The sequence below is a fragment of the Peromyscus leucopus genome, chromosome 19 (assembly GCF_004664715.2).
Source record: "Peromyscus leucopus breed LL Stock chromosome 19, UCI_PerLeu_2.1, whole genome shotgun sequence".
Taxonomy (NCBI): domain Eukaryota; kingdom Metazoa; phylum Chordata; class Mammalia; order Rodentia; family Cricetidae; genus Peromyscus; species Peromyscus leucopus.
This window is the reverse complement of record NC_051079.1, coordinates 72,640,539-72,664,995: the sequence shown is the minus strand read 5'-3', so window position 1 is coordinate 72,664,995 and position 24,457 is coordinate 72,640,539. Positions and strand designations below refer to the sequence as shown.

Here is a 24,457-nt window from a genome sequence, read left to right as displayed (position 1 = left end):
CTGGCTGCAGCACTTCCCAATCCCGTCTAGGCAGAGAGAGAGCCGGGGAACACAGGCGCTGACAGAAGATAAAGGACAGCTAGGAGGGGACTCCTAACTTGTTCACAGAGTTCGCAGTTTCTCTTCTCTACAACCCACCAATTTCAGAAACAAACGTTAACTCAATTTCACCTTTCCTGGAGAAGAGGTTGCGAAATGTACTACACAGGTAGAAAATCCCCCCGCCATGCATGTCAATGTGAAGCTGATAGCCTTGCAGTCCATACTCGGGGCTGTCATCCACAAAGGGGCTATGAGGAGGCAGCACATAGGGGCTGAAAAGCAATCAAAACAGACAAATCTGTCAACATCACAGACTAAATACTTGGTTGGAAAATACTCCTAAAAATTATTATCTATTCAATTCACTACCTCCCACCAATGACACACTATATAGGAGCCCTAATAATCTTCATACTGTGAACTCAAAAGAACTGTTCTTCGTTGTTCTCACCAACTTCTACAAAAATCAGCACCAATATAGAGTTCCACAGGCAGCATTCTGACCACCACAGGGACCGTGACTGAGATCCACCCTACAATAGTAGTTCTCAATGGCCAAAGACAGAGGCACCCAGCAGAAGGTTCACCAACACAGACTACAGGTCAGGGAATCAGGCAAACACTCAAGCTAAAACCAACCAATTATTTCAGTAAGAAAAACCTCACCATGGAAGGGAACATACTTAAAAGCATTCAAGAGCTTTACAGATATTTAAAAAGTGAGTAAGGGAGAGACCCAGGGGAAAGCTGCAGGGAGACAGAAAAAAATCCTCCCCACCTAACAATAAGCTGAAATATTAGAAGACACCCACAAAAGCAGAACAGAGTCAACCAGAGGGTCAAAGGTCTGTACATTTTCAAAGTCCCAAACTTCACATTAAGAGAACTTGAGGGAGAATGATAGCATGCTATCAAAACAAAGTACTCCTGCCTCTGTAAGTAATACTCTACCAGGTATAAAGTCCTTAAACTAGAATAAATCAAGCAGACACATATTCATAAATAATACAATTATGCTAGCAATAGCTAAGAGGTCAGTCATGTCTGCTGTCTTGTGTCTACTGGCTATGGAATACTTTTATAGCTATTGTTAGACTATTAAGACAGACCCGACTTCTATCCTGACCACACATAAATCCAATTCACCCACATACAGATACATACATAGTGGCTGAGCCTAATGTGCTTCTCTCCACAAGACGATGAAAATGAAGATTTGCCATGACAAAAGCCAGTCCGTCCTCCTTCTGAAAAGTTAATTTAAAAGAACATAGTGTTCAATAGAAGTATTTTAATTTTCACAAGTTCATTGTGAAAATCACAGCTTATCATCTTGAAGATACATGCATTATTATTGCTAGTAAAGTGCTACCATAAGACTTGTATACAATAATGAGAGCTGGATCATGATTCACTCAATATGCAGGACATGTAGTCCCAAAAGAATTAATGTCCTGCATTCTTGAAATGGCAAAATGCTCTATTCTATACAACAATTTCCATGTTATTTACATGTATACATAAATAATATATAATATGCATATATCCATATACATGTATACATATACGAGTATGTGTGTATGTGAGAGAGAGAGACAGAGACAGAGAGAAAGAAAGAGAGACAGAGAGAGAGAGAGATGATTTCAGGCTATTTCAAACTCTTTTCAAAGTTAAAGACAATCTGATAAGACCCTGCAGATGTCTGGAAAATTTTATAAACACTGAGCATTACTGGATAATGCTTCTCCTAGTTAGCTTCAGCTGTCAACTTGATACATCCCAGAATCATCCAAGAGTCCCAACTGAGAGACTGCTTGGACCTGACTGGCCTGTGCACCTGTCTGTGGGGCATTTTCTTAATTGCTAATTGATATAGGAGGGCTCAGCACCCCTAGGCATGAGGCTCTGCACTACCTACGACAGCTGCTGAACAGAGGCTGGAGAGCAAGCAAGCAGCCTTCCTCTACAGTTCCCACCACCTAGTACCTCACTTGACTTCCTGCCCTGATTTCCCTCAGTGATGGGCTGGGACCTGGTAATGGAAGATAAAATAAACCCTTTCCTCACCCAAGCTGCTCTTGGTTGTGTTGCTTCTCACTGCAACAGAGATCAAGCTAGAATGATGTTTCTTTTGCAAATAACTGTTTTGTTTAGCAAATGCAGTAGAAATGACTAATTTTACTTCTTCACTTGCCCACTGGGTTAAATGGCAGAAAATGTGGTTATAGGGGAACTGATGTTCACTGCTACAGTATATACACCTGAAAATGCCACTCTATAACCAGATCAAACAGACCAAAAAGGACCCATAAGTTTAAGTCATAAAATGCACAATACACCTCTTTCTGCTTGTCCTCAAATCACACAGAGGGAGTAAAAAGGACAGAAACAATGACTACAACAGTCAGCTGATAAGAAGGACAAGAGGATGATGCTTTAGAAAGCTGAAAACTTGATTCTGTCCCGTCACTGTACAGAGATACACTGCTACTCTCAACCAATCTGTGAAATGCTCTCATAAAAGAGCCAAGAGCCAGAGCCACAAAACTAAACAAATGTGGCAACACAGAGGTGCACCACACTACCCTGCAATCCACCAAGTGACTGTAGAATATAACCCACGAGAACTCTTCTTTTGAATTGTTGGTCAGGGTAGTATAAGTGACTCCCAAAAGAATGTAGACTATTGCTGCTGCCTTAGCTGCCCCCAGAGGTTGGAGGTAACCCCTGTTGCTGAAGATACTGCACACTTGGGACACAGGCTTTAGACTGACTCAGGTGGTTCACGCTGGGCCTGACCTGAAAGCCTCTTTCCTGTGGTCTAACTTCTGCAGCACCAGAAAATACTATGCAAGCTCCCAAGGGAGAGACAGTAATTGTCCTACCCAGCTGCAAACACCCATAAACCACAACAATGGCCAGCTCGGTAAAGGGGCACATACGTGGACTACCTGTAAGTGGCACCCAACAGCTGCTCACTGAACTTAAGGCCACTCCACAGGAGGGAAATCCTGCTTAGCACTAGAATCCTAGCCAACTTCCTAGGGCTAGTGAGGTCATGGGCCTCAGAAAAGAATCTACTGTGGCCACTGTGCTAGACCTATGCAATTCCCTACTACATTCTAAATCCTATCCTGATAACCCTGAGTAATCACAGCTACCACCCCTTATCAAAGGTGCTTCTCTGTACAGCAAAGGGAGAGAGACCATTACAGAAATCCACAACTGGACGCAGTACAGAGATCCACAGGTAGTTTGGAGCTCAGTCCCAAAGGAAACATTTACATCATACCTCCCGCATCTGTGGCTCAGGGAACATTGCAGAGAGGATACAAAAAGACTGTAAGAGTCAGAACATGAGTAAGTTTGCTCTCAGACAGTCTGTCTGAGAAATGACTGCATAAACAAGACCCAAACAATAGCATAACCAATAGACAGGCTAACACAGATAAGGGAAATTGTCACACGGTCCCACACCTAGACATAGATCTACAGGCAACAAATGAGTGCTGAGACAGAGAATTATATCCTTTCCTAGGGTTGAGCCCCCAATTGGTTATCCAATAGTAAGCCCTAAAACTATATACACATAAGCAACGAAAATGAACTCAGCAGGTTGTATTTGTATATGTCTGCACACATATAGACATATGTGTATGTAACAATAATGATAGAAAGGCTATCAATTTGAGAGTGGGATGTAGTGGTATTTGCTCCGCCCATGACCTTGGGGTATAGGCCCAAAGGAGGCGGTGCTTCCTGCCTGTATGTGACCTCTTATAAGGAGCTGGAGAAGGGTCACCTGCCCCTGCTCACTGCTCCTGCCTGTGAAGTGGATTCACTCCTGATCAGACCAAAGGATGTCTACTCCATTCTGTATTCATGAGTATATTTCCTCAATTTATATCTTAATAAATTCTGTCACACATTTAATAGATTTGCGTGAATTGATAGTCATAGTGGGAAGAGGCATGAAGGGTTGGAAGGAGACCTGTGAATGGCTGGAAGGGAAGGGCAAACGGGGAAGTGATAATTCCATTTGAATTAAAGTTAAAACATATCCCGAAGGTCAGAACTCAGCCTGGCCTAGTGAAACAGAAACACACAGATCAAAGGAGTAACTTCTTAGACACGACACTGAAGGGCAGAGTATGTCCCATGTCACATCCACAAATCAGAAAGATTCTTAGAGACCTCCATGTTGGGCATGTACTATCAGAAAGTTCGGCCAAGAAAGACTTGAAAGGAGAGTGGACACAGACTTACTGGGAGAAGTGGGGAAGTGCCCTGACATGGAAGAACTAACTGTCAGTAGACACAGGAAGGCAGAGAGCGCCGTCATCCAGATCAGCACGGATGCTTCCGAGTCTACACTCAGTCTCATACATAACAGTGTGCAAACACGGACTGTGGAGGGAAGGACACGGTCCGTGTGTGAACTCCATCTTACACACATAACAGTGTGCAAACACGGACTGTGGGGGGGACGACAGTCTGTGTGTGAACTCCATCTTACATGCATAACTGTGTGCAAACACGGACTGTGGAGGGAAGGACACAGTCCGTGTGTGAACTCCATCTTACATACATAACAGTGTGCAAACACGGACTGTGGAGGGAAGGACGACAGTCCGTGTGTGAACTCCATCTTACATACATAACAGTGTGCAAACACGGACTGTGGAGGGAAGGACACGGTCCATGCGTGAACTCCATCTTACATACATAACAGTGTGCAAACACGGACTGTGGGGGGGACGACAGTCTGTGTGTGAACTCCATCTTACATACATAACAGTGTGCAAACACGGACTGTGGAGGGAAGGACACGGTCCGTGTGTGAACTCCATCTTACATACATAACTGTGTGCAAACACGGACTGTGGAGGGAAGGACACGGTCCGTGTGTGAACTCCATCTTACATACGTAACAGTGTGCAAACACGGACTGTGGAGGGAAGGACACGGTCCGTGTGTGAACTCCATCTTACATACATAGCAGTGTGCAAACACGGACGACAGTTTGTGTGTGAATTCCATCTTACCTGCCACAGCCCCACCAGGAGGCCAGGATTTAGACAGAATATCCGGACAAGTCTGTCACAGCCAACCATGGTAGACTTGCTTAAATGACTCAGATCATACTTCGCAATTAACGACAGCCATCGTGGTCTTGGAATACCATGCCAAGAGAGAAGAGAGAGATGTGAACTTTCCAACACGCCTTGTTGTCAATCTCATTGGTGCAACTAAAAATGCTTTTGAAGAGCAATTTATACACACTAACATGCTCAAACCAAGTGACAGGACTATGGAGCCTTGTACAACTAAGAGGCAAATGCACCAAGTTTCTTACCCTACTATGTTTTTCTTCCCCACCCCCCTCTCGCTCTTCCTCTGAGAGCAGATGTGCCTTTTTTCCAAAGTTTTTGTAAGGCAGGGCTGAGAAACAGTGAAAACTGAAATATTAGAAAATGAATTTAAGCTGGAATCATGACTGTTTTCATGAGAGAGCCACACAGAACCCTCAGTCTTAGTGCTCAAGAGTAAATACTCAGACGTACAGGAGATGCCTTCACTATGTCCCCATGACGAGGGAATGCAATCATCGACAAGTACAGTGCATAGCGACAACAACATACAGCTCAGGAAATCAGAAGGAGCTGGGATCTCAATGGCTGATGAGCAGAGCCAGAGCACTAGGAAAAGGCCCCACTATCCTGGGACACTGCATCTGGAATTTATTTGCAGGAACTAGTACTCAAGACAACCAGTGATAAACATGCAGATACTGAGTAAGACAAAGCAGGGTCACCTGTGGCACTGTTTCAAAGCAGAGGAGGGCTGTAGGGCAACAGAACCAATCTGCAGCTCTCATGTGGCAGGATTCTAGCACTGTGTTCCTAAGGGATGTTTATGCTGAGAACAATAACTAGATAGCGGAGCTGGATGGTGAGAGTTGTGACATATTAACTAAAAGCAGACACATGAAGAACATGCCTGGAGGATGAGGAAGGCAGGACCAGTGACTTCAATATAAACTCAAGAAAACTCAAGGGGAAACCTTAGCTCCAGCTGACAATGACTTTACAACATCACAGACTGGGTCCCAACATGCGAGACACCTGCTCAGAGGGAAGGCCAGAAAATCCAAAGACAAAGTACCATGAGAGCACAGCACATCTAACAGATGCGCAACAGCTGGCAACTGCTGCTATCGTGACAGGACAGAAAGAGGCAGCGAGGTGGAGACAGCAGAAAGCCTCTTCTTCCCTTCATCTTCAATATACCACAGCTTGGAAACACACTCAAGTATGGCTGTGGAAATATTAAATAGACTCTGGGGACAAACTAAGTCCTTATTCACCTTAGCTTTACAAACCACGGCCATGGCCACTGAGGCCTCTGAAAACATTATGCAATCATTCTCACAAACTCGGAGGGCACAGGACTACATGAACCGAGAAGAGAACTCTAGCAAGAATGACAGCTGAGAGTCCACCAAGAAAAGTCTAAGCTGCAGGGAAATTATTTGCAAATAACCCCACAAGCACTTTTGATATTCCCAGAAAAATTTCATAGAAGAAACAAATACAAGCATAAGTAAAGGCACAGAGTCCCTCCTGTATCACAAAGATACAGACAAGGATCATCCCTCGTGATGAAAGCACAGGCCTACAAACTGTAGAGAGGCCCATCAAAACAAATTCTTGAAACACACTTTCAGCTCTGCTCACCACTGTCGATCAAGGGCTGGAAATCAGTTACATTAGATTAACGTCCCCCAATGAATTCCAGCAGTCATTACCATGTAGTAACTAGTACCTGATCTTGGTGGCAATTTCTGGGAACATACATACTTTTAAGTGAGTTCTACAATTCATCATGACCTGAACTCTAAACCCATAGTCTTACAAGATTGTTTTAATTAATGTTAACTAACTTGTACCAGTATCTATAAACAATAATCCTTGATACACCAAGTAACACATCATCCTATCAAAACAGTGCATTTTGTGTATTCCTACCCCAAATATAATTTCAGAATGTATACAACTTACCTACTATATCAGAAAAACTTGGAAGTTCATCATACAAATTTCAGATTTATGCAAATAAAAATATCACTTAAAAAAGTAACTGTGTTGTCAAAATATATCTAGTAATCTGTTGGGGAAAATAATCCACGTTTTTACACTGATAATGTTCTCAGAACACAGCAAGCATGGGCAGCAGTGAGAGGCCTGAGTATAACCACTAAGCAGCCAAAGAGCTGGCATACAGAGGAGCCAACAGCAAGCCCATGCCAGGGAAACCATGAAATAACAGCATCTCTCCACAGGGACGGAAGCGAGACGGAGGCGAGAGGGACCCATGACAACTGCAGTCAGCAGCAGGGACGGTAGGAAAATCCATGTGGAAATGCTGCTACAAAGTCAAAGACACCAACGCGGGAGAGGCAGGACAGACAGCAGCACTACAATCACAGAGAAGGCGGACACTGTACAGCGCAACAGTTTGCTATAAAACCGTTAGCCTACTTGGGACATAAGGATCTACACCTGCCACAGTCCAGCTTTTCCAAGACAGTGGTCACTGACGAATGCGGGATTTGCTGGGAGAAGCAGCTGTGAGCACTTTAGTGTGTATGGACTCGGGGAAAGCCATCTAGCGGGAGGATGAGTGTTCGGGGAACACGCATCTGACCTAGATTCACAAATGAGTCTCGTGATCTTCACCCTAACGCCATCAGCATCATACCAATTTACAGGTGTGGAGATGGAGGCAGAGTCAGGTGCACATGGCCACACATCTAGTAAATTCAAGAGAAAATCACACAGAATGAGTGATAATTGTACTTATAAAGTGTTTAAACTAAAATCAGTATATAATTACTGAAGAATATGCACATTTATATCATTTGTTAAAACAGTTAAAAGTAAGAATGTAGAAAAGCCACACATCATCTAATAAACTTTTAAAACTGGACTCATTTTTTACTGTTGTAAGATTCAAACAATTTATATTTAGACCTAAATGTGACAAGCCCAATATCTTCTGTTTCACAGCAATGCAGAATGACAGGAAGGTCTTTGAGATACAATCAAATTAAAATACACTGGTGGTATTTTTGAATTACAAAGGAATGCCAATTAATATTCAGGTCCAGAAGTCTTTGCCAATGTGCTACTGAATTAGTACTTACCCATTTGGGTCAGGAGTTTTATACCGGTCCATAAAAACTGGCGTCACACCACACAAATCCAGGGTGGACAACATGGCTAGACATGGCCAATTTTTGCCATACCACACAACAGTGACAGACGTATCGTTTAAGGAAAGATCAACATGTTGCACGATGTGTTCCTTTCCACTTTTTTCTCTTAATATAATTGCCCAACCTAGGCCAGACAGTCTAGAGAAAGAAAAGCAAGCTCAAAATGCTTTCAAAGAAAGAACTCTAGATCAACACACACACTTCGCATGCCATTTCCACAATACCTACTCCTCTAAAAGACAAAATTCAACACCCTTGGCACACTCCTGACATATTTTCCTTTCACCTACAGCACCTTCTGAACCTTTTTCCTCCTAGCAAATACTCCCTGAGTATCTATGAGGGTCCATGACTGGCAGTTCAGACAATGGAAGGACACCTTCAACACTCTAGCTCTACTCCATATCATGAGGCTGTTTCTGCTCTTTATAAAAACGTGAACCAACATCAAAATATTGTACATTTTACAGACACAAAAACACACACAAGAGAAAACTATCAGAGATAGTCCCATCTAATACAAACTGCTCATGGGACCCATTTCCCTAGCCTATGTAAGATCCAAGTCTAGGAGTGTAGCTCATGGGACCCATTTCCCTAGCATATCTAAGACCCTAGTTTCCATCCTTAGGCCTGAAACTAAGTAAAAAGCCTGCACATCCCCGGTACATCTAAAACCCTTGGAAATGACAACATCGGGTTAGAAACAGCAAGGTTCCATGGTTCTGTCCAGGAGCCACTGGAGTGTCCAAGAGTAGCCTACACACCTGAGGGCCTCTTTGGTTTTCACCGGAAGACCTGTGTAGGGGTTGACAGGTTTGAGAATGTGGGCTAGTGCTGCTTTCACAGATGAGATCTGCTTTGTAATATATTCTTTCTTCCAGTACCCAACTTCTTTATCCTCAACTGACAGTACACTCACAGACGTGGCTGTCTCCTCCACTGTTTTAACTTTCCAATGTGATCTTTTTGATGAAAATGCAGCTGAGTAGATCTTGATCCAAATAAAACTTGAAGAAAGGGATAAAATAAGCAATTAGGAAGCACTGTAAAGTACTCATAACAGCAATATATTACATTAGAGATACATAATAATTTTTAATTTTCAAATAGGCTAATTCCATCAATAATTTACATGTCTTCATGTGTACAGTGGACCACAGTCTGAAATGAAATGTTTTAAATGCACTATCCCCAAAAGCACATAAAAAAAGAGAAAAACCTATTTCCAGAGTCAGGTTTAAATTTTAGAATTCCATGTTATTTGGGATCATCCAAATACTGTCTTTCTGCAAGGTAACTGAGTAGGAGTTCAATCATACAAAAATCAACACTGTACACAAATACAAAATGAGCAAATACCATTACACATTTGTGGTGACATTTTGTGTTCTAACAAATAAAACTCATCTGGGGATCAGAGAACAGAACAGCCACTAGATTAGACATAGAGGCCAGACAGTGGTGGCACACACCCTTAATCCTATCACTTAGGAGGTAGAGGTCCATCTGGATCTCTGTGAGTTCAAGGCCACACTGGAAACAGAGCCATGCAGTGGTAGCACACACCTTTAATCCCAGGACTTAAGATCTCATGTCTTTGCTTGGGAAGGACACAGGCCTTTAATCCCAAGAAGTAATGGCACAAAGCAGAAAGGTATATCAGGCTTGAGGACCAGGAACTGGAGGCTTTTAGCAGCAGTTCAAATGAGACCCTCAGGGGGAAGGACTCATGAGGCTTTCAGTCTGATAATTCATGGACACAGGATCAGCTGAGGAGTTGGCGAGGTTGGCTGTGGCTTGTTCTATTCCTCTGATCTCTCAGTTTTCAACCCAGTATCTGGCTCCAGGCTTTTTATTAATAAGACCATTTAGCAATTCATGTTACATACATTCATTTTGCTTCCTATCTTTAAATTTTTAACAATGCACATGCCCTTATTTCAAAAAGGTAAAATAGTGAAAGTCATTAAACTATAGCAGCAACAGTTAAGTTTTCCTGAGCACACATGTCAACTGTTATTTAAGCAAGTCACACACACTAACTCATTTAGTCCTCCCAATAAACACATGAGGTAGCTACTGTTTTTATCCCCATTGTACAGATGATATCATTGCAGCCTAGACTGGTGCAATCAAATGTGCATACACACATGAAAAATGATCTATATTCATTCCAGAATTATTGCCAAATGCTATCCACTAGTTGATGTAGATAAAACTAAGAATTTCTTACACCTTTTAAAGTTAAGAGACAAGAACCTCCCTTCCCAATTAAAGCATGTTCCCTTTCGAGTGTGAAAACAGCTTTAATGAGATCAGAGGATTTACTACGGGTTCCTCACTTAAAGGGCAAACACAAGAACATCAAAGATATATTGGACCAGTCATTTTAGAACTAGATTATTCATTACTATGACCTGAAGAAACTGTAAAAATATGGATTCCAGACACCAAATTACAATCTTGCAAAGCATTAAATTATAATCTTTACAAATGCAGAATAGGAATCCAAAGTTTTGCATTTTCCCAGCTGACTGTGAAACTGTCTTTCATGGACTAGCATCTGAGAACCACTATAGAGAATGTTCCCTTCTACCATGCTCCAAGAATACAAAATACTGCAGCCTATCTGTCATTCTCCACACCCTTAATCAAACCAACCTGCATTCTTTTTTTTTTTTTTTTTTTTTTGGTTTTGGTTTTTCGAGACAGGGTTTCTCTGTGTAGCTTTGCCCAACCTGCATTCTTTATCTTGATGTTTTTCCTAACTACCGGCAGGTTCTACATAGAAATCAATATTAGCATAGTCTTTGATATTGATTAAGAGAGAACCCTAAAAAGCCAGTAAGTGGGCACAAAATGCTCAGTAGATATTAGAAGGACTCTAACTCTCTCCACACAAGGTGAAATTGTAGGTGCTGGCCAAGCTCACAAAGAAAAATAGAAGCAATGGCTTCTCTTTATTCACAGATGCCTGAGAGCCTAACTGAGGGGCCTCTCTGATTCCCACAGTAAGGCCTTCACATGTTGGGTCTCTCTCCTCCCTAATCTCACTCTTCCCATATATCAAGTATATTGGCAGACTTGAGAGGACGAGCTAAGTCAATTTAACAGGGCACCCTCCCACTGTTTTCTCTATGATCTGCATGACCACCAGTGGAGAGTACACCATCTGCCCAGGACCAGGTAAAAGGCTCTGTGAATGAATGAGTCTATCACACTCAGGACCCCTAATCACAGATCAAAATTTTATTATACAGATCCAATAGTAATAGGCTTTATCTTCAGTATATGCAAAGAATATTCTGTATCTTACAGTCACAAATGCAAATGTTTGAAAGTACATGACCACATATAGCATTAGATACATCACTGTCTATTAAGTAATAAAACTAATTCTCTTAACTTTTAGGAAACAGCTAAAATGCCTACTAATTTTCACAATTTCTATTATCACATATAACAGATGGACACAGTATTCTCCTTACTTGTCACTGGCCAAATGATAAAAGCGTCTGCTCACACATCCAGTGCACAGCAAGCTCACAGCATCCAAGTAGGAAAATATATTCAGCAAGATTTCAGAGGGCATTCTGAGAAAGGAGGGAGAAAATTAAAACAAGTTAACCAATACTGAATCCACAAATTACCCAGAATACGACTGGCTATGCATCTCTAAAGAGAGGGCTACAAACACATTCATCTCTTTAATAAGCAAACTGTTCTCTCACCCTCGATTAATTTCTTGATTGTAATTTTCTAGTTATTACCATTCTCATGGCATAGACCAATTTAGAGATTATAAGACACAGAGAACTGACTTTTTCAGCATGTCAACCCTATCTGCACACCCAAATCAACAGGTAGTATTTCAATGAGTCCATCATGGATGTATATTATTCTCTGCTGCAAAGCAGGAACTGGAGGATGGGAACACATTCTCACCATGAATAATGCCACTAGAAATGGAAACATGAACTGTGTTCATACCTAACCTGCATTTTGGGTTCCCATTCGCCAGCCTGCTAAATGTCCTCAAGAGGGACACTGACTGCTTCTTCTCTAGTTCAAGAAAACGTCAGGCCTCACAGTGTCTTCTGACGGGCTTCATGTCTAAATGAATCATGTTATAATGTATTATCAAGATTCCTTCTACTTCCTAGTTGCAGAATTCTACACACAACACAAGAATCAGGCAGCATGAGAAATCAGGAATGGGCCTTCAAGCACCTGTATCAGCATTTGGCTGAAGGGCAAATGAACACAGAGCTTTGAAGATTGTTGCAAGAGATGGGAGAAAGAAAATACAGGGATAAAGGACTAAAGAAAACAGTTTGGGGCCAACTTAAAATGGCTTGGCAGTCTCTAGTTGTGATTTTAGTAATTGAAATAATTTTATTTATTAATAGAATTCAATGATCAAACATTCATAGGAAATTTTAGTCCTAAGACTCTGAAAATACTAAGACAAAATCATGTGGATCCTTAGAGAAAGGCAGCTAGTTCCACACGTATTTGATACATGCCACCATGTGAGTGTACCCACTGCTCAAGGCTTCTGCAAGAACAGGCAACCTCACCTCAGTTAAATCGTCCCTGCCCTCCCCCTTGAAATCTCTTCTATTCAGAATCAGTACGTTAGACACCTTCCGTGAGAAAAGAGACAACAAAACTGAGGGGAAGTTTGGACACTGTGCTGGCTGGTTTTATGTCTACTTGACACAAGCGAGTCATCCGAGAGGAGGGAACCTGAGCTGAGAAGATGCTTCAATAAGAAGCTGTAGGCAGGCCTCTAAGGCACTTTCTTAATTGTGGTGATGGGCTGAGACCTCAACCGTGGGTGGTGCCATCCCTAGACCTGTGGTTCTGGGCTCTACAAGAAAGCAAGGTGAGCAGCCAAGGGAGCAACCTAGGAAGCAGCACCACCAGCCCCACCCCCCCACACACACTCCCATCCCCCACATCCCCATCATCCTGCACCCCCCATGGCTTCTGCAGCAGTTTCTGTCTCAGGTTCCAGCCCAGTCTGAGTTCCTGCCTTGACTTCCCGCAATGGACTAAGATTCCAGACATGTACGCCAAATCAACCCTCTCCTCAAGTTCCTTTTGGTCATGGTGTTTCACCACAGCAATAGAGAAGTAACTAAGACAGTCACTGTTAGGACAATCCACTGCATGTCCTTTCATATGTTAATTGTTTTATAAAAGTCTGTCCCTATTTTTTAAAATTATTGTAATTCAAACAAATTTAGTGTTGATCATAAAGACATCTCAGAAAGGTATGGAGTAACTAAGAATTTATGTGAACAAAATCCCATTCAAGTGAGGCATTAAATAAGTTCCACCTTCTTATCTGCCAGAATTGAACATGGGGGAGATGTGTATCTTATATCTATATATATCTTGATCCCATCTACCTGTCACTGTTCCAAGTCCTCTGAATAAGTGACTGTAAGTGCTCAACCATTACTGAGACATATCTATGTAAGCAGCTCCCCCACCTCGCAAGGCTCAGGGAACATGCTGGAATGGAGGAAAGAGTGTAAGAACAAGAGGACGCAGAGGACTTCTGTGAAATGCTGTCATGTAGACATGGCATGGCTGTTGCTCAAACTCACAGTAGCCCTGGTTACCTACACAAGACCCATATAATACAGTCATACTTACTACTTAACGAATTTGTTTCCCAGCTGGAACAACCAATGTTTACACCCACACTGGGTTACTTTCTATTGGATTCTAATTACTTCACATAAGTCACTGGAATGGAGATAAGGAATGATGAAGAAAGAAAGGGAATGAGTAAGTGAGAGACAGGGCAGAACCAAATATGTAACAAGAAACTCTACTTCAAGCGAGTGGTCTTCGCTAAGAAACTCAGCTGATTTGCATATGTTCATTTTCAATACTGTGGTGATAGCAGTGGTTTGAATGAGGATTGTACCCACAGTCTTAGGCATTTGAACACTCAGTCCAATCCAGTTGGTATCAACATTTGGAAAGGCTTAAGAGGTGTGATCTTGCTCGAGGAAGTGTGTCACAAGCAGCAGGCTTTGAGAGGCGTTGCCCTACATCCAGTTCCCTCTCTCTACTTTGTACTTTCAAGATGTGAGCTCTCAGAATTCTGCTCCATGGCCTCTAACTCTCTGGAGCCATAAACAAAATCAACTATTTTATAAGTTGCCTTAGTCATGGTGTTTTATCGGAAGAACAGAGAAGTAACTAATACAGAGACTAAGCTACAAACATGTCTTTGTCCCTGCTGTACACAATGACTCCGTTCTAATACTCTTACACACATCATCCCACCCTTACACCCAGCCCATTTCTTCAGAGAACTCTCACTTCCTTCTACCCAACCGCTGTTACCCTGGATCCCCACTCTTGTCCTCAAAGCCTCAGTCCCTCTTCATCCATCCAGGCCTCCGTCTTCTCCGTCATCACATCAGCCTTTGAACTGTGACCAAAATGATCTTCATCATCAAAGTCATCTTCATATTTATCTGCTGATCTAACCCCACCTTTCCCCTTCTCGAGCTGCAACACAACCTCTGCAATACACCTGGCTGCAGAGCTTCTAGGAAAGAAAAACAACAAAAGAAAATACCCCAACTTGTCTCTACTTACTGCCTCTAAGCGCACGCCTCCTCTTTTCTGTTTCTTATGCTATAACTATAAAATCAAAACAACACAAGAGGCAGTGGTTGGCCCTCTCCTTCTATAACACTCTTCTAGACCCTCCCCTCTCACAGGTCCTCCCTGGATCTGTGGTTGCTTCTCAATTCCCAGTACCTCTGGGTTTCCCCCTTAGACAAGTGTCTTTGTTCTTGCCCCAAATCCCCCAGCGATCCAGGACAGCAGCACTGGACCTGTGGGGTCTCTGCAAGCTCCTTGGTCACCAGCAGGACTCTCCTCTGAACTCCCCACTTCACCGGAATTCTTCCACATCCCTAGCAGTGGGACCTCCACTCACACATCTGCCGGAGCCAACAGTTTGGGGTCCCCACCTAATGTCTGTTGACCCCTCAATGACATCTATTTTATATATGAATGATGTCAGTTACACCTCCAAATGTCCAAACTTGCCTGTCTCACTATCTCCCTCCTCCTAGAACAGAGAGACAAAGTATATAAACAAGATACTTTACAAGTCCAGCTACTACCAGGGGCCTGGCAGCCCCAAATCGTGGGAGCCTGTGCCTATCCCATCACACTAGCTACCTGGTGCCTCTCCTACAGAAAGCCCGCCCACCTCTGCACTTCTGGGTTCCCACTCTGGTACATTCTTCACCAAGCTCTTTAATCTCAACTTTCACTTTCCACCTTCAAAGTCACCTCCCCAAGAAAGCCTTTCCTACCACCCGATTTTATTATTCTGGGGTATGAAATTCACTCATTTTCTTGACCGCATGTACCCCAATTTATAATTTTTCACTTAAAAAATCTCTCTCTCAGTAGGCCATCAGCTTATAGAAAATACATGTAAAGGCTCACCATGTGTCCCTCAGCATCAAGTACAGCATCAGATTATTATGTAACAGATCCTATTCCCAGACTAAAGGGTTTTAAACATAACTAATGTCCTTAATTATCTCTTTTGACTTCTAGATGTAAAAAATATACTAAAATTAGTACATTGAAATGTGCATATAAAATATGGTACTATTGGAGGAACTAATTATGATACAGTATTAAACGTCCAATTGTGAATTAGTTTTGCAATACACAGGGTCTTCAGGATTTGCATCCTGGGGTAAAATGTCTCTCCATGAAAATACCAACATGGCAGGGCTCCAAGGGATGCTAATTACGTCAATGTATCCCATAATGGTATTATAACACACATCTATAGGCATCTTAAACATCAGTTCACAAATTTTTTAAAGATTGAATGGATTTTGGTTCCAATGGTCACAGTACAGATCTCACAGTGACAGAGAATTCCAAATATCTGATCTAAAAAACCCCATAGGTTCATACAACTTTAGGAAAAAACGTGATCTTTTGGCTTTCCATGGGTCTTTATCTACTGAGAAGTGAATAATTAGGAAGAACAATTTAATAGAAGGAAAATTCAATGTACCTGTCACCTTTAGAAGTTGAGTTTCATAAAACTAGTCTAACAGGGGTAATGGTGACAGGCTCATGACTCATGTCAAACTCCGTGGTGTACATTCTTCCTACATAACCCTATTCTTAGAAAGCTCAAAATAGCAACTTGGTATATGCTGCACTACAATTTTCTCTAAAAAATCCCATGCCTAAAGCCCACCACCCCATGAGAAGCAGGCTACGTACCTGTCCAGGGATATAAAACAGACAGAGGAGGACTTCTCGTTGGGCTGGTCACGCCTGGTAAACTGCCTCAAGACAGATGAGCCTCTGGCAAGTCTAACCCCAGAACCCTTTCTGAAAGCACAAGTGAGAAATTCAAGTTATATAATTACCAAATGAGGTGAATTTCCTGTTCCCCTCTACAAAATTCTGAAGGATCAACAAACTCCAAAGATTATTCCATGTGAAAATTCATCTCTGGACGTAAAGACAGAAGGAGGGGGGGGGTCAAATCAAGTGTGTGGTAGGTAAACAAACCCAAAGTCTGCGCGTACAGTGCAGTACTGGTGCTCATTACAGACTGCCGGCCTGTCGAAGGGGCATTCCAAAATGTACATGAGGAAGACAAAAGGGAAACGATAAACATGTTGCTCTAGTTTCATGTTGTTGCTGAAACAGCATGTTCTAACCAAAACCAATTTAGAGAGAGGGCTTATTACAGGCTGTAGCTCATCAATGAAAACAGAAACCTAAGGAGGAGCGTGAGAAGCAGAATCATGGAGCGATGCAGCCTGCTGGCTCACCACAGGCTCAGGCTGAGCTAGGCTCTACGGCCCAGGACCACATGCCCAGGGAATGGTGATGCCCATGGTGGGCTGGGCCCCCCTCCATGAGTTAACAGTCAAGACAATCACTCACAACCATGCCAGAGGCCAATCTGATCTGGGCAATCCCCAACTGAGATTCCCTTCTCAGATGGTTTTTAGGCTGTGTCAAGCTAACAAGTAAATCTAGTTACTAGTAAATCTAGTAAAACAGACATATTGAGCGGCCAGTTTCATTAATATAACAGAAACCTAATGAAGGTAGAATCCATACATTTTTAATAACTTCGTATCTGTGAGCTAGATCTGTCAACACAACCTACAACTTTGTTGATCTTTGAAAAATTTTCAAAAGATAGCACTAACTATCCTTTAAAGGTTTAACTATCCTTTAGTTAGGCACAGAAGTACCTATATCCAAAGGTTTCCTACATTTTAATACCAGCTGTCTTTTTAGAGATGCATAAAATAATGCATCTTATAATTTACAGGTTTTTAGTATTGATGAAATAAACATACTCAAAGTTTCTAAAGCAAGTTTGTATTAAGGTCAGTCCTGAAAACAAGTGAGGCTCACTGGCAGACTGGAGGAGGGCTGAAGGAACAGGCCGCCACAGTCCACAGACCCCGGTTTTAGGAAGCAGCCCCGTGAGCTCTCCTAGTGGACTCTATTGCTCTTGGGAATGCCTAGAAGATACTTCTTTGAGCAATGTACAACACACATCCATCAGCTACTGATACAACTCTACACCCTCATGCTATTTAAGGTGCAATATAGAGTACGTATTACCCATTTCTCATTCACCAATGTTTAACCACCCTCAGGATCAACCTGGTATTTGGAATAACACCAAAAAAAAAAAAAAAGGACTTGATTAGAAGCAAAAACAGGCTGTCCTAAGAATTTCAATGAAAGCTAATTAACTCTCTGGAAGCTGAGAGATGGGCCATAAAAGATGCCAATTCTCAGCTCCAAGCACATCCTACCATTAGAAGCACAAGCAACACAGGGTCCTTGACCAAAGCCTCAGTTGACTGAGCAGCCATGTAGCCTGTTAGCTTCTGCCAAGACAGTGAGTGCACACAACACGTATCTCAGTACTCGTCAGATCCTCCAAGCCCCCAGCTGCCTTGCTCAACGAGCGGCAATCATTCCTCTAGACTTCTGAGCAGCAGCAGAATGATTTTTCTCCCCTGGTTAACAACAAGCAGAGTGGCCTGCACATGAGAAGCTCCCCATAAATATTAGCTGTGGGCTGCACCCTGGCAGCCTGGCATGACAGGGTGGATAAACTCTCCCAGAGCCTGGAGGGTAACAACACACACAGTAGAACCACAGACAGCACATACTTCTGCACTCAGCCTTGAGCAAATGTAGCCCAGTGTGCATCCCGTCTCATCTGACTCTCCAGACTGACCTAGGCCAGACAGCGGGTCTCAGTCTGACTCTGGAGAGCAGAAAGTCTGAGAATATCACCCCAGGCTGTCTAGTCAGAAAACCCTAACTCTACCATATACTTGTATACTTCTGTTGAAATTCTGTGTTTAACAAAGACTTCTACAGCAGAAAAGCTTCAAGCCCATTTACCTGGCCCTCACACAAAAATCAGAAGCAAAGAATGATGCCTAAATAATACTAGCTTCCTAGGACTGGTCTAACCACGAACCACAAAATGGAGCGTTTCCAATAACAAAATGTATTAAGAAGGGAAGGTACCAGTCAACACAGTAAATCGCTTTTCTAAAGAATACATCCTAAAGTGATTGAAAATTACTTGTGATTATTCTTATAGTCTATATTGACTTACATATACCATCTATGTGGAGGCTTCATCCAAGAAGTCCAAGGTTTCATATACACACTAAGCACTGAATGAAAACTAAGCACTTTCTCTCACTAACACACACCATTCTTCCCAATATAAACAAACACGTTGTGGTAAGTCAAGTATAAACTTACCTAAAAAGCATTATGATATTGGTAACAGTGTTTTGCCACAGTGTAGTTTTTCCATCAAGAGATGCTGGATGGCTGCTGCGATGGCTCAGGGTTCATGAGTGGGTGCTGCACTCACACGGGACTCGAGTTTGGTTCCTACACCTACACCAGGCAGCACCAGGCAGCTCACACCTGCCTGCATTTCAGTTCCAGGAGAACCTAAGGCCCCTGGCATCTACCAGCGCCTGCACTTAGGTGCAGGAAACCTCACACAAACACACACACACCTACACATACAAATAATAAAAGATTTTTTTAAAGCTAGAAAAACAAAAAGTATTACCTTAGGCCTACCTAAAAGAACAAAGAAAAATAGTATGGTACATAAACTTCAACCTAGCAAAAACCAAACGTGTTAAGGACTCTTGTTCACCATGTTACAGAGAAGCTGGCTATCTCGCTGGTGCAAGGACAGACAGAGCAGTGAGGGTCTTACGCAGCCAAGTCTAGTAGTGTGAACTGAGATCCTTAAAAACCATGCACCAGGATTCCATTTCTAGAAATAAGCCTTAACTCAAGAAAATGTGCCCTGATCATTCTCAATAAATGTCCACCTCAAAGCTATTTGTCTTGGAGAAGAAAAACAGTAGACACAGCCTAGGGATAGGAACTGGTAAAGTTGCACTCTATCCATGACGTTAACAACAGCCAATGGAGAGGCAATGTCTACACAGCTGTTTCAAATATAAACAGGCCCAGCTGTCTTCCAGCTATCTGCGAAGCGTGCTACTCACCTACTGTAAGCACTTACTCCAACAACATGACCTCATCCAGAGGTCCTTGGAAGCCATCTCAGACTCTAATCCAGCTCCTGAGGACGGGCCCTTTAAGCTCTTCCCCTATGTGTCACCATCCAACACTGAACTTGACTGTCTTCTCTACTATCACTAAGCAGCTTTCACCCCACACTCCTCTTCAGCACCCACAACATACACAGCATTTAAGCAGTATTCAACACTTTGCAAATAAATACACCAGTTGAAATACCGGGCCATAGTTTAATAGCAAATGTATTTTTTAATTTCTCTAAAAGAAAAAGGCACGTGTATACACGTACACACACACACACACACACACACACACACACACACGCATGTGCAAATGTCCGGAAGAAAAGCCAACACATTGAAGCTAAGATATAGTCATGAGAACAATGTTTGGTGGTAGCAATGTACAGTAGGCAGGCCTCTGTACAATTTCTATGTTCTCTTAATATTTTATGTCCTATGAAGACTTCTATTTAAATTATTTACTATTTACCCCCAAAGTCTTTGTGTCAGTTTTACACATCAGAAAGAGGACCTCTGTGGCCCTGCCCACATGTGAGGGCTATGCCTCTGAGAAGCACATTACTACTCAGCTTTCAAGAAACATGAGAACACAGGCCTAATCCAGGCAGCTCGCTCCCTTGCTGAAAGACAAGATCATCTCGTTTCTAAGTATGTGTACAAGAACTGTAGGTTAACGTGTGTAGCAGGAATCTTAAAAGGTCTTATTAATAAAATCAGACCTGGAGCCAGGTATTGGGGTGAACGCAGGAAGATCAGAGAAGCAGAACAAGCCACAGCTTCCTCACCTCACCAATTCCTCAGGTGATCCTATTTCCTCAGACTGAATGACTCTCAGCTGAACTGTGCTGCTCAAAAGCCTAAAAGCTTAACCAGCCTCTAGTTCCTGGTCCTCACGCCTTAAATAACTTTCTGCTTTCTGCCATCACTTCTTGGAATTAAAGGTGTGAGTCACCATGCCTGGCTGTTTCCAGTGTGGCCTTGAACTCACAGAGATCCAGACAGATTTCCGCCTCTGGAATGTTAGGATTAAAGGCGTGTGCTACCACTGCCTAACCTCCATGTTTAATATTGTGGCTGTTCTGTTCTCTGACCCCAGATAAGTTTATTAGAGTGCACAATATTTTGGGGAACACAATACCACCACAAACGTGCACTATGACATCTTCAACATCAAGCTGTTTACTCTCCCTACACAGTTAAGTAATGACTGGGCAGGTAGGTACTTTCTGGGTCAGTTACTTAGAAAAGAAAAAGGTACCAAAGGCTTTTCCCTAACCTGATACCAAACAGATATGTGTATCTTTGACGAAAGCATTTACTACAGCTTATTTACCAGGTTATTCTTCAAATACATCTTAATGGCACATTCTGCACAAGGGAATGCTTCACAACTTACTGCATTCTACATTTATAAGAAAAGCAAGGGTATTTTACTTTTAATACTTTTTAATACATTTTTAATACTAAAAATGGCATGGCTACTTTTTGTGGGTGGTTTGTTGTTGTTGTTGTTGTTTGCCTTTAAAAGAGACTCCCTCCCCTTGTTTCACAGAATAGATAACTAAGTCTCTAACTAGATAATTTAAAAGATATTATGGTCCCAAGCGAGAAGAGGAGCATCCCCAAGATTCTTCTGACAACCCTTTTGGAGCTCTTTTTACCATTTCAAATATCTGTCAATTTAATTTTGGCATGATTAAAAAGCCCATCTCCATTTCTTCCTAAAACTGACTTCACACTGTAAATGGACCACTCCACCAAATAACCAGTGAGCTGAACACATATCTTCAAACAGCTCTATGTCAAATCCACTGTTTAGTTTGGAAACATTTTTCAAGTACCACAAAGAAAACATCAAGACAGAAGGACAATGGATTAGCAGTAAATGCATCTTGAGTCAACATTTTGCCTAATAGCTTAGAATAAGCTCAAGACATTTATAAAAATAACTTTAAATTGTATTTGCTAGGATGAAATAAATCAAATTAGACTAGGTATAAATTAACCAAACCTGATATGCATTCTGCTGTATTTCTTACAGAACATAATGTTTATAAATGTTCATATTTTGTGTTAAATGAGGAACTAGTGATTCCTAATTGACACACAATTTTCTCATGTAGCCCTGGCTGTCCTGGAACTTGATCTGTAGACCAGGCTGGCCTTGAACTCGGAGATCTGCCTGCTTTTGCCTCCTGAGTGCTGGGATTAAAGGCATGCAGCACCACAGCACAGCTACTAACTGCCTTCTTAAAGCGTAGTCAACCATTCTATTCTTAACAGCTGACTTTTCTTTACCAGAAGAATCTATGCAAGTCAAACTCACAGGCTGAAGCAGGTTCCCACACCATCATGGCAGGTACTTTATTTAAATCGATCTATCAGAAAGATCACCCAACTGAAAAAGAAATAAAAGACTCAGATGAGGTTCATCCTGCTCTGCCACACAGAGCATTATCTAAAGAATAACTTTAGGAATAGAAGAAAATTTAAGTTCAAGTTTCCAGGTTAAAGGCCAGTCTTCCACTTCTTATTGCCAACAACGTCACCATTCTGTCACAAGTCTTATGACGTGTCCATGAGAACTCAGTCAACAACTATTATAATGATGCCATCTTTCTTAAACAGGGTAAGAATGAGGACCTAGGAAGGACATCGGGCAGGGCCCTGGAGTTGGGAAGGGAGTGAGATACCTTAGGTAGTTGACATAACCTATTAACAGGTTATTTTTATGCCTACACAAAGATACTTGGATGCTTAAAAGGCATGTACACAACTGTTGCATGTATAAATCAAGCAAGCCTTGGAAATAAAATGAAAATCCTCAAGAATTTACATTCTTGTTTGGCGTGAGAGCGATGGCCTTTAATCCCAGCACTTGGGAGGCGGAGGCAGGAGGATCTCAGTGAGTTCTAGGTAGGCCAGATTGGTCTATATAGTGAGTTCCAGGACAGGACAGCCAGGACTACAGAGAGACCCTGTATGAAAAGGAAAAAATAAAAAGTAAATTCTTAGCATTTTCCCTCCACCTAAGCGATCTAACTGGAGTGCTACAAGAAAACAGCTCACAAGTTTAGTAAGGTACTTATTTGGGTGAATACAGATTCTTCAGAGAGGTCCTTTTCCTATGCCCTAAAATCGTTTTCTCTCACTGTGAGAGAGGAATATCCTTTGGCTTAAAGGCACTCCTTGAAAGAAACAGAAAAGTTAACCTTGAGGACGGAACAGTGGTCTTGCAGGCCCTGACACTTAACAGGACACTGCAAACTAGAACAGAGTTGCATAACAAGACGGTCCAGAAAACAACTTGGCGTGGTGGGAGAGGTACACAAAACGTCGAGGAGTACAAGCCTCGAGGCCATCCTGGTGGCTAGAAGCACCTGTTTAGCACTGGGTTTCGATGGAGAAATTCTACTCCACGTTACAAGGCCATTAAGACAGGCTAAGGGGTGATTCTCGTGCTAAAATCTCTAAAATACAACAAGAAAGGTACTCGAGAGCCTTGTGCCCCGTGCAAGCAAACAGTCTTCACCTGTCTTCACAAGTGCGCCGCCGCGGGCTCCCAGCTGTGGGAAGTCTCCTGAGAGCCTCGCCCCGGGGCGCACCCATGAGTGGGTGGAACGCTCGGGAACACGTCCCTTCCAAAGTACCTCTCCTGGTGTCCTGACTTGAGGTACCCCGGGTTCCCAGGATGGAGAGGTTTCCCTCCGCCGTTCTTAAAGAAGCAGGAGTCACATGCCAGAGTGGGACCAATGGAAGTACTCCAGAAAGAGCGGGCAGTGGGGAGGGACACCGAAAGGAGACCCCCCCCCCGCGAGCCCCGAGTCACCTGAGCCCGGAGCGTCCCGCGGCCGCGGCCGCCGCCGCCGCCCCCGCGCCAGCGCCGTCCCCGCGAAGGGACCCGCGCAGCGCCTGAAGGCCAGAGCATCCTGGCCACAGCACCCGACCGCGTCCGGTCGCCATGGAGACCCAAAGGTACCTTCGAGCGGCGGCGCGACAGTGCAGGCGCGCGGCGCGGCCCCTCGCGCGTGCGCAGAGCCGCCTCCAGGCTCGCGCGGACGCGGGCCGCGCCGCCCGGTGGACGCCTCCGCTTTTGCGGCGGGGACGGCGTCCTGGGCACTTCCGGGCCCGGCTTCTGTCCCGTGCCCCGGTCATTCTGCGGCCAGTTCACGGCTGCGAGCGGAGGTCGGGCGGCCTGTGGTGGCCCGGCTCATCTACGTGTGTTAGCAGCAACGGGAACGCTGAGACTGTCACGTTCTCGTGTTTGTGGCACACGCACGGCATGAACTCCCCGGTGGACAGCCCTCTAAAAAAAGGCCGTGAGAACACGCGATTTTGCAACTAATTCGATGTGGCAAGTCCCGTTCACACCACGCGGCCATGGAGGAGCCGGGGGATGCCTCATTAACACCCCCGCCTCATCCTGCCGTAAGGGCACTCGGCGCACGCGCAGAGGCCGGCGCAG

The 24,457-nt window shown here is 43.2% G+C and overlaps 1 protein-coding gene across 6 annotated transcripts in view; it reads right to left on the bottom strand.

Moving 5' to 3' along the window:
- The window catches only part of Fbxo15 (F-box protein 15), a 55,637-nt gene extending 31,268 nt beyond the window's left edge, over positions 1-24,369 (bottom strand). For 2 of the 6 annotated variants that reach the window (XM_037197232.1, XM_037197233.1), the window contains exons 1-8: positions 23,972-24,369; positions 16,622-16,732; positions 11,812-11,916; positions 9,088-9,330; positions 8,249-8,458; positions 5,088-5,214; positions 1,207-1,289; positions 172-314 (exon numbers count right to left, since the gene is read on the bottom strand). In XM_037197232.1, coding sequence (XP_037053127.1) covers positions 172-314; positions 1,207-1,289; positions 5,088-5,214; positions 8,249-8,458; positions 9,088-9,330; positions 11,812-11,916; positions 16,622-16,732; positions 23,972-24,147 — 1,198 coding nt within the window. In that variant the 5' untranslated portion in view covers positions 24,148-24,369. The other 4 variants (XM_037197234.1, XM_028873866.2, XM_037197235.1 and 1 more) reach the window with 3 other exon arrangements.
- Between the last annotated feature and the right edge of the window lie 88 nt (positions 24,370-24,457).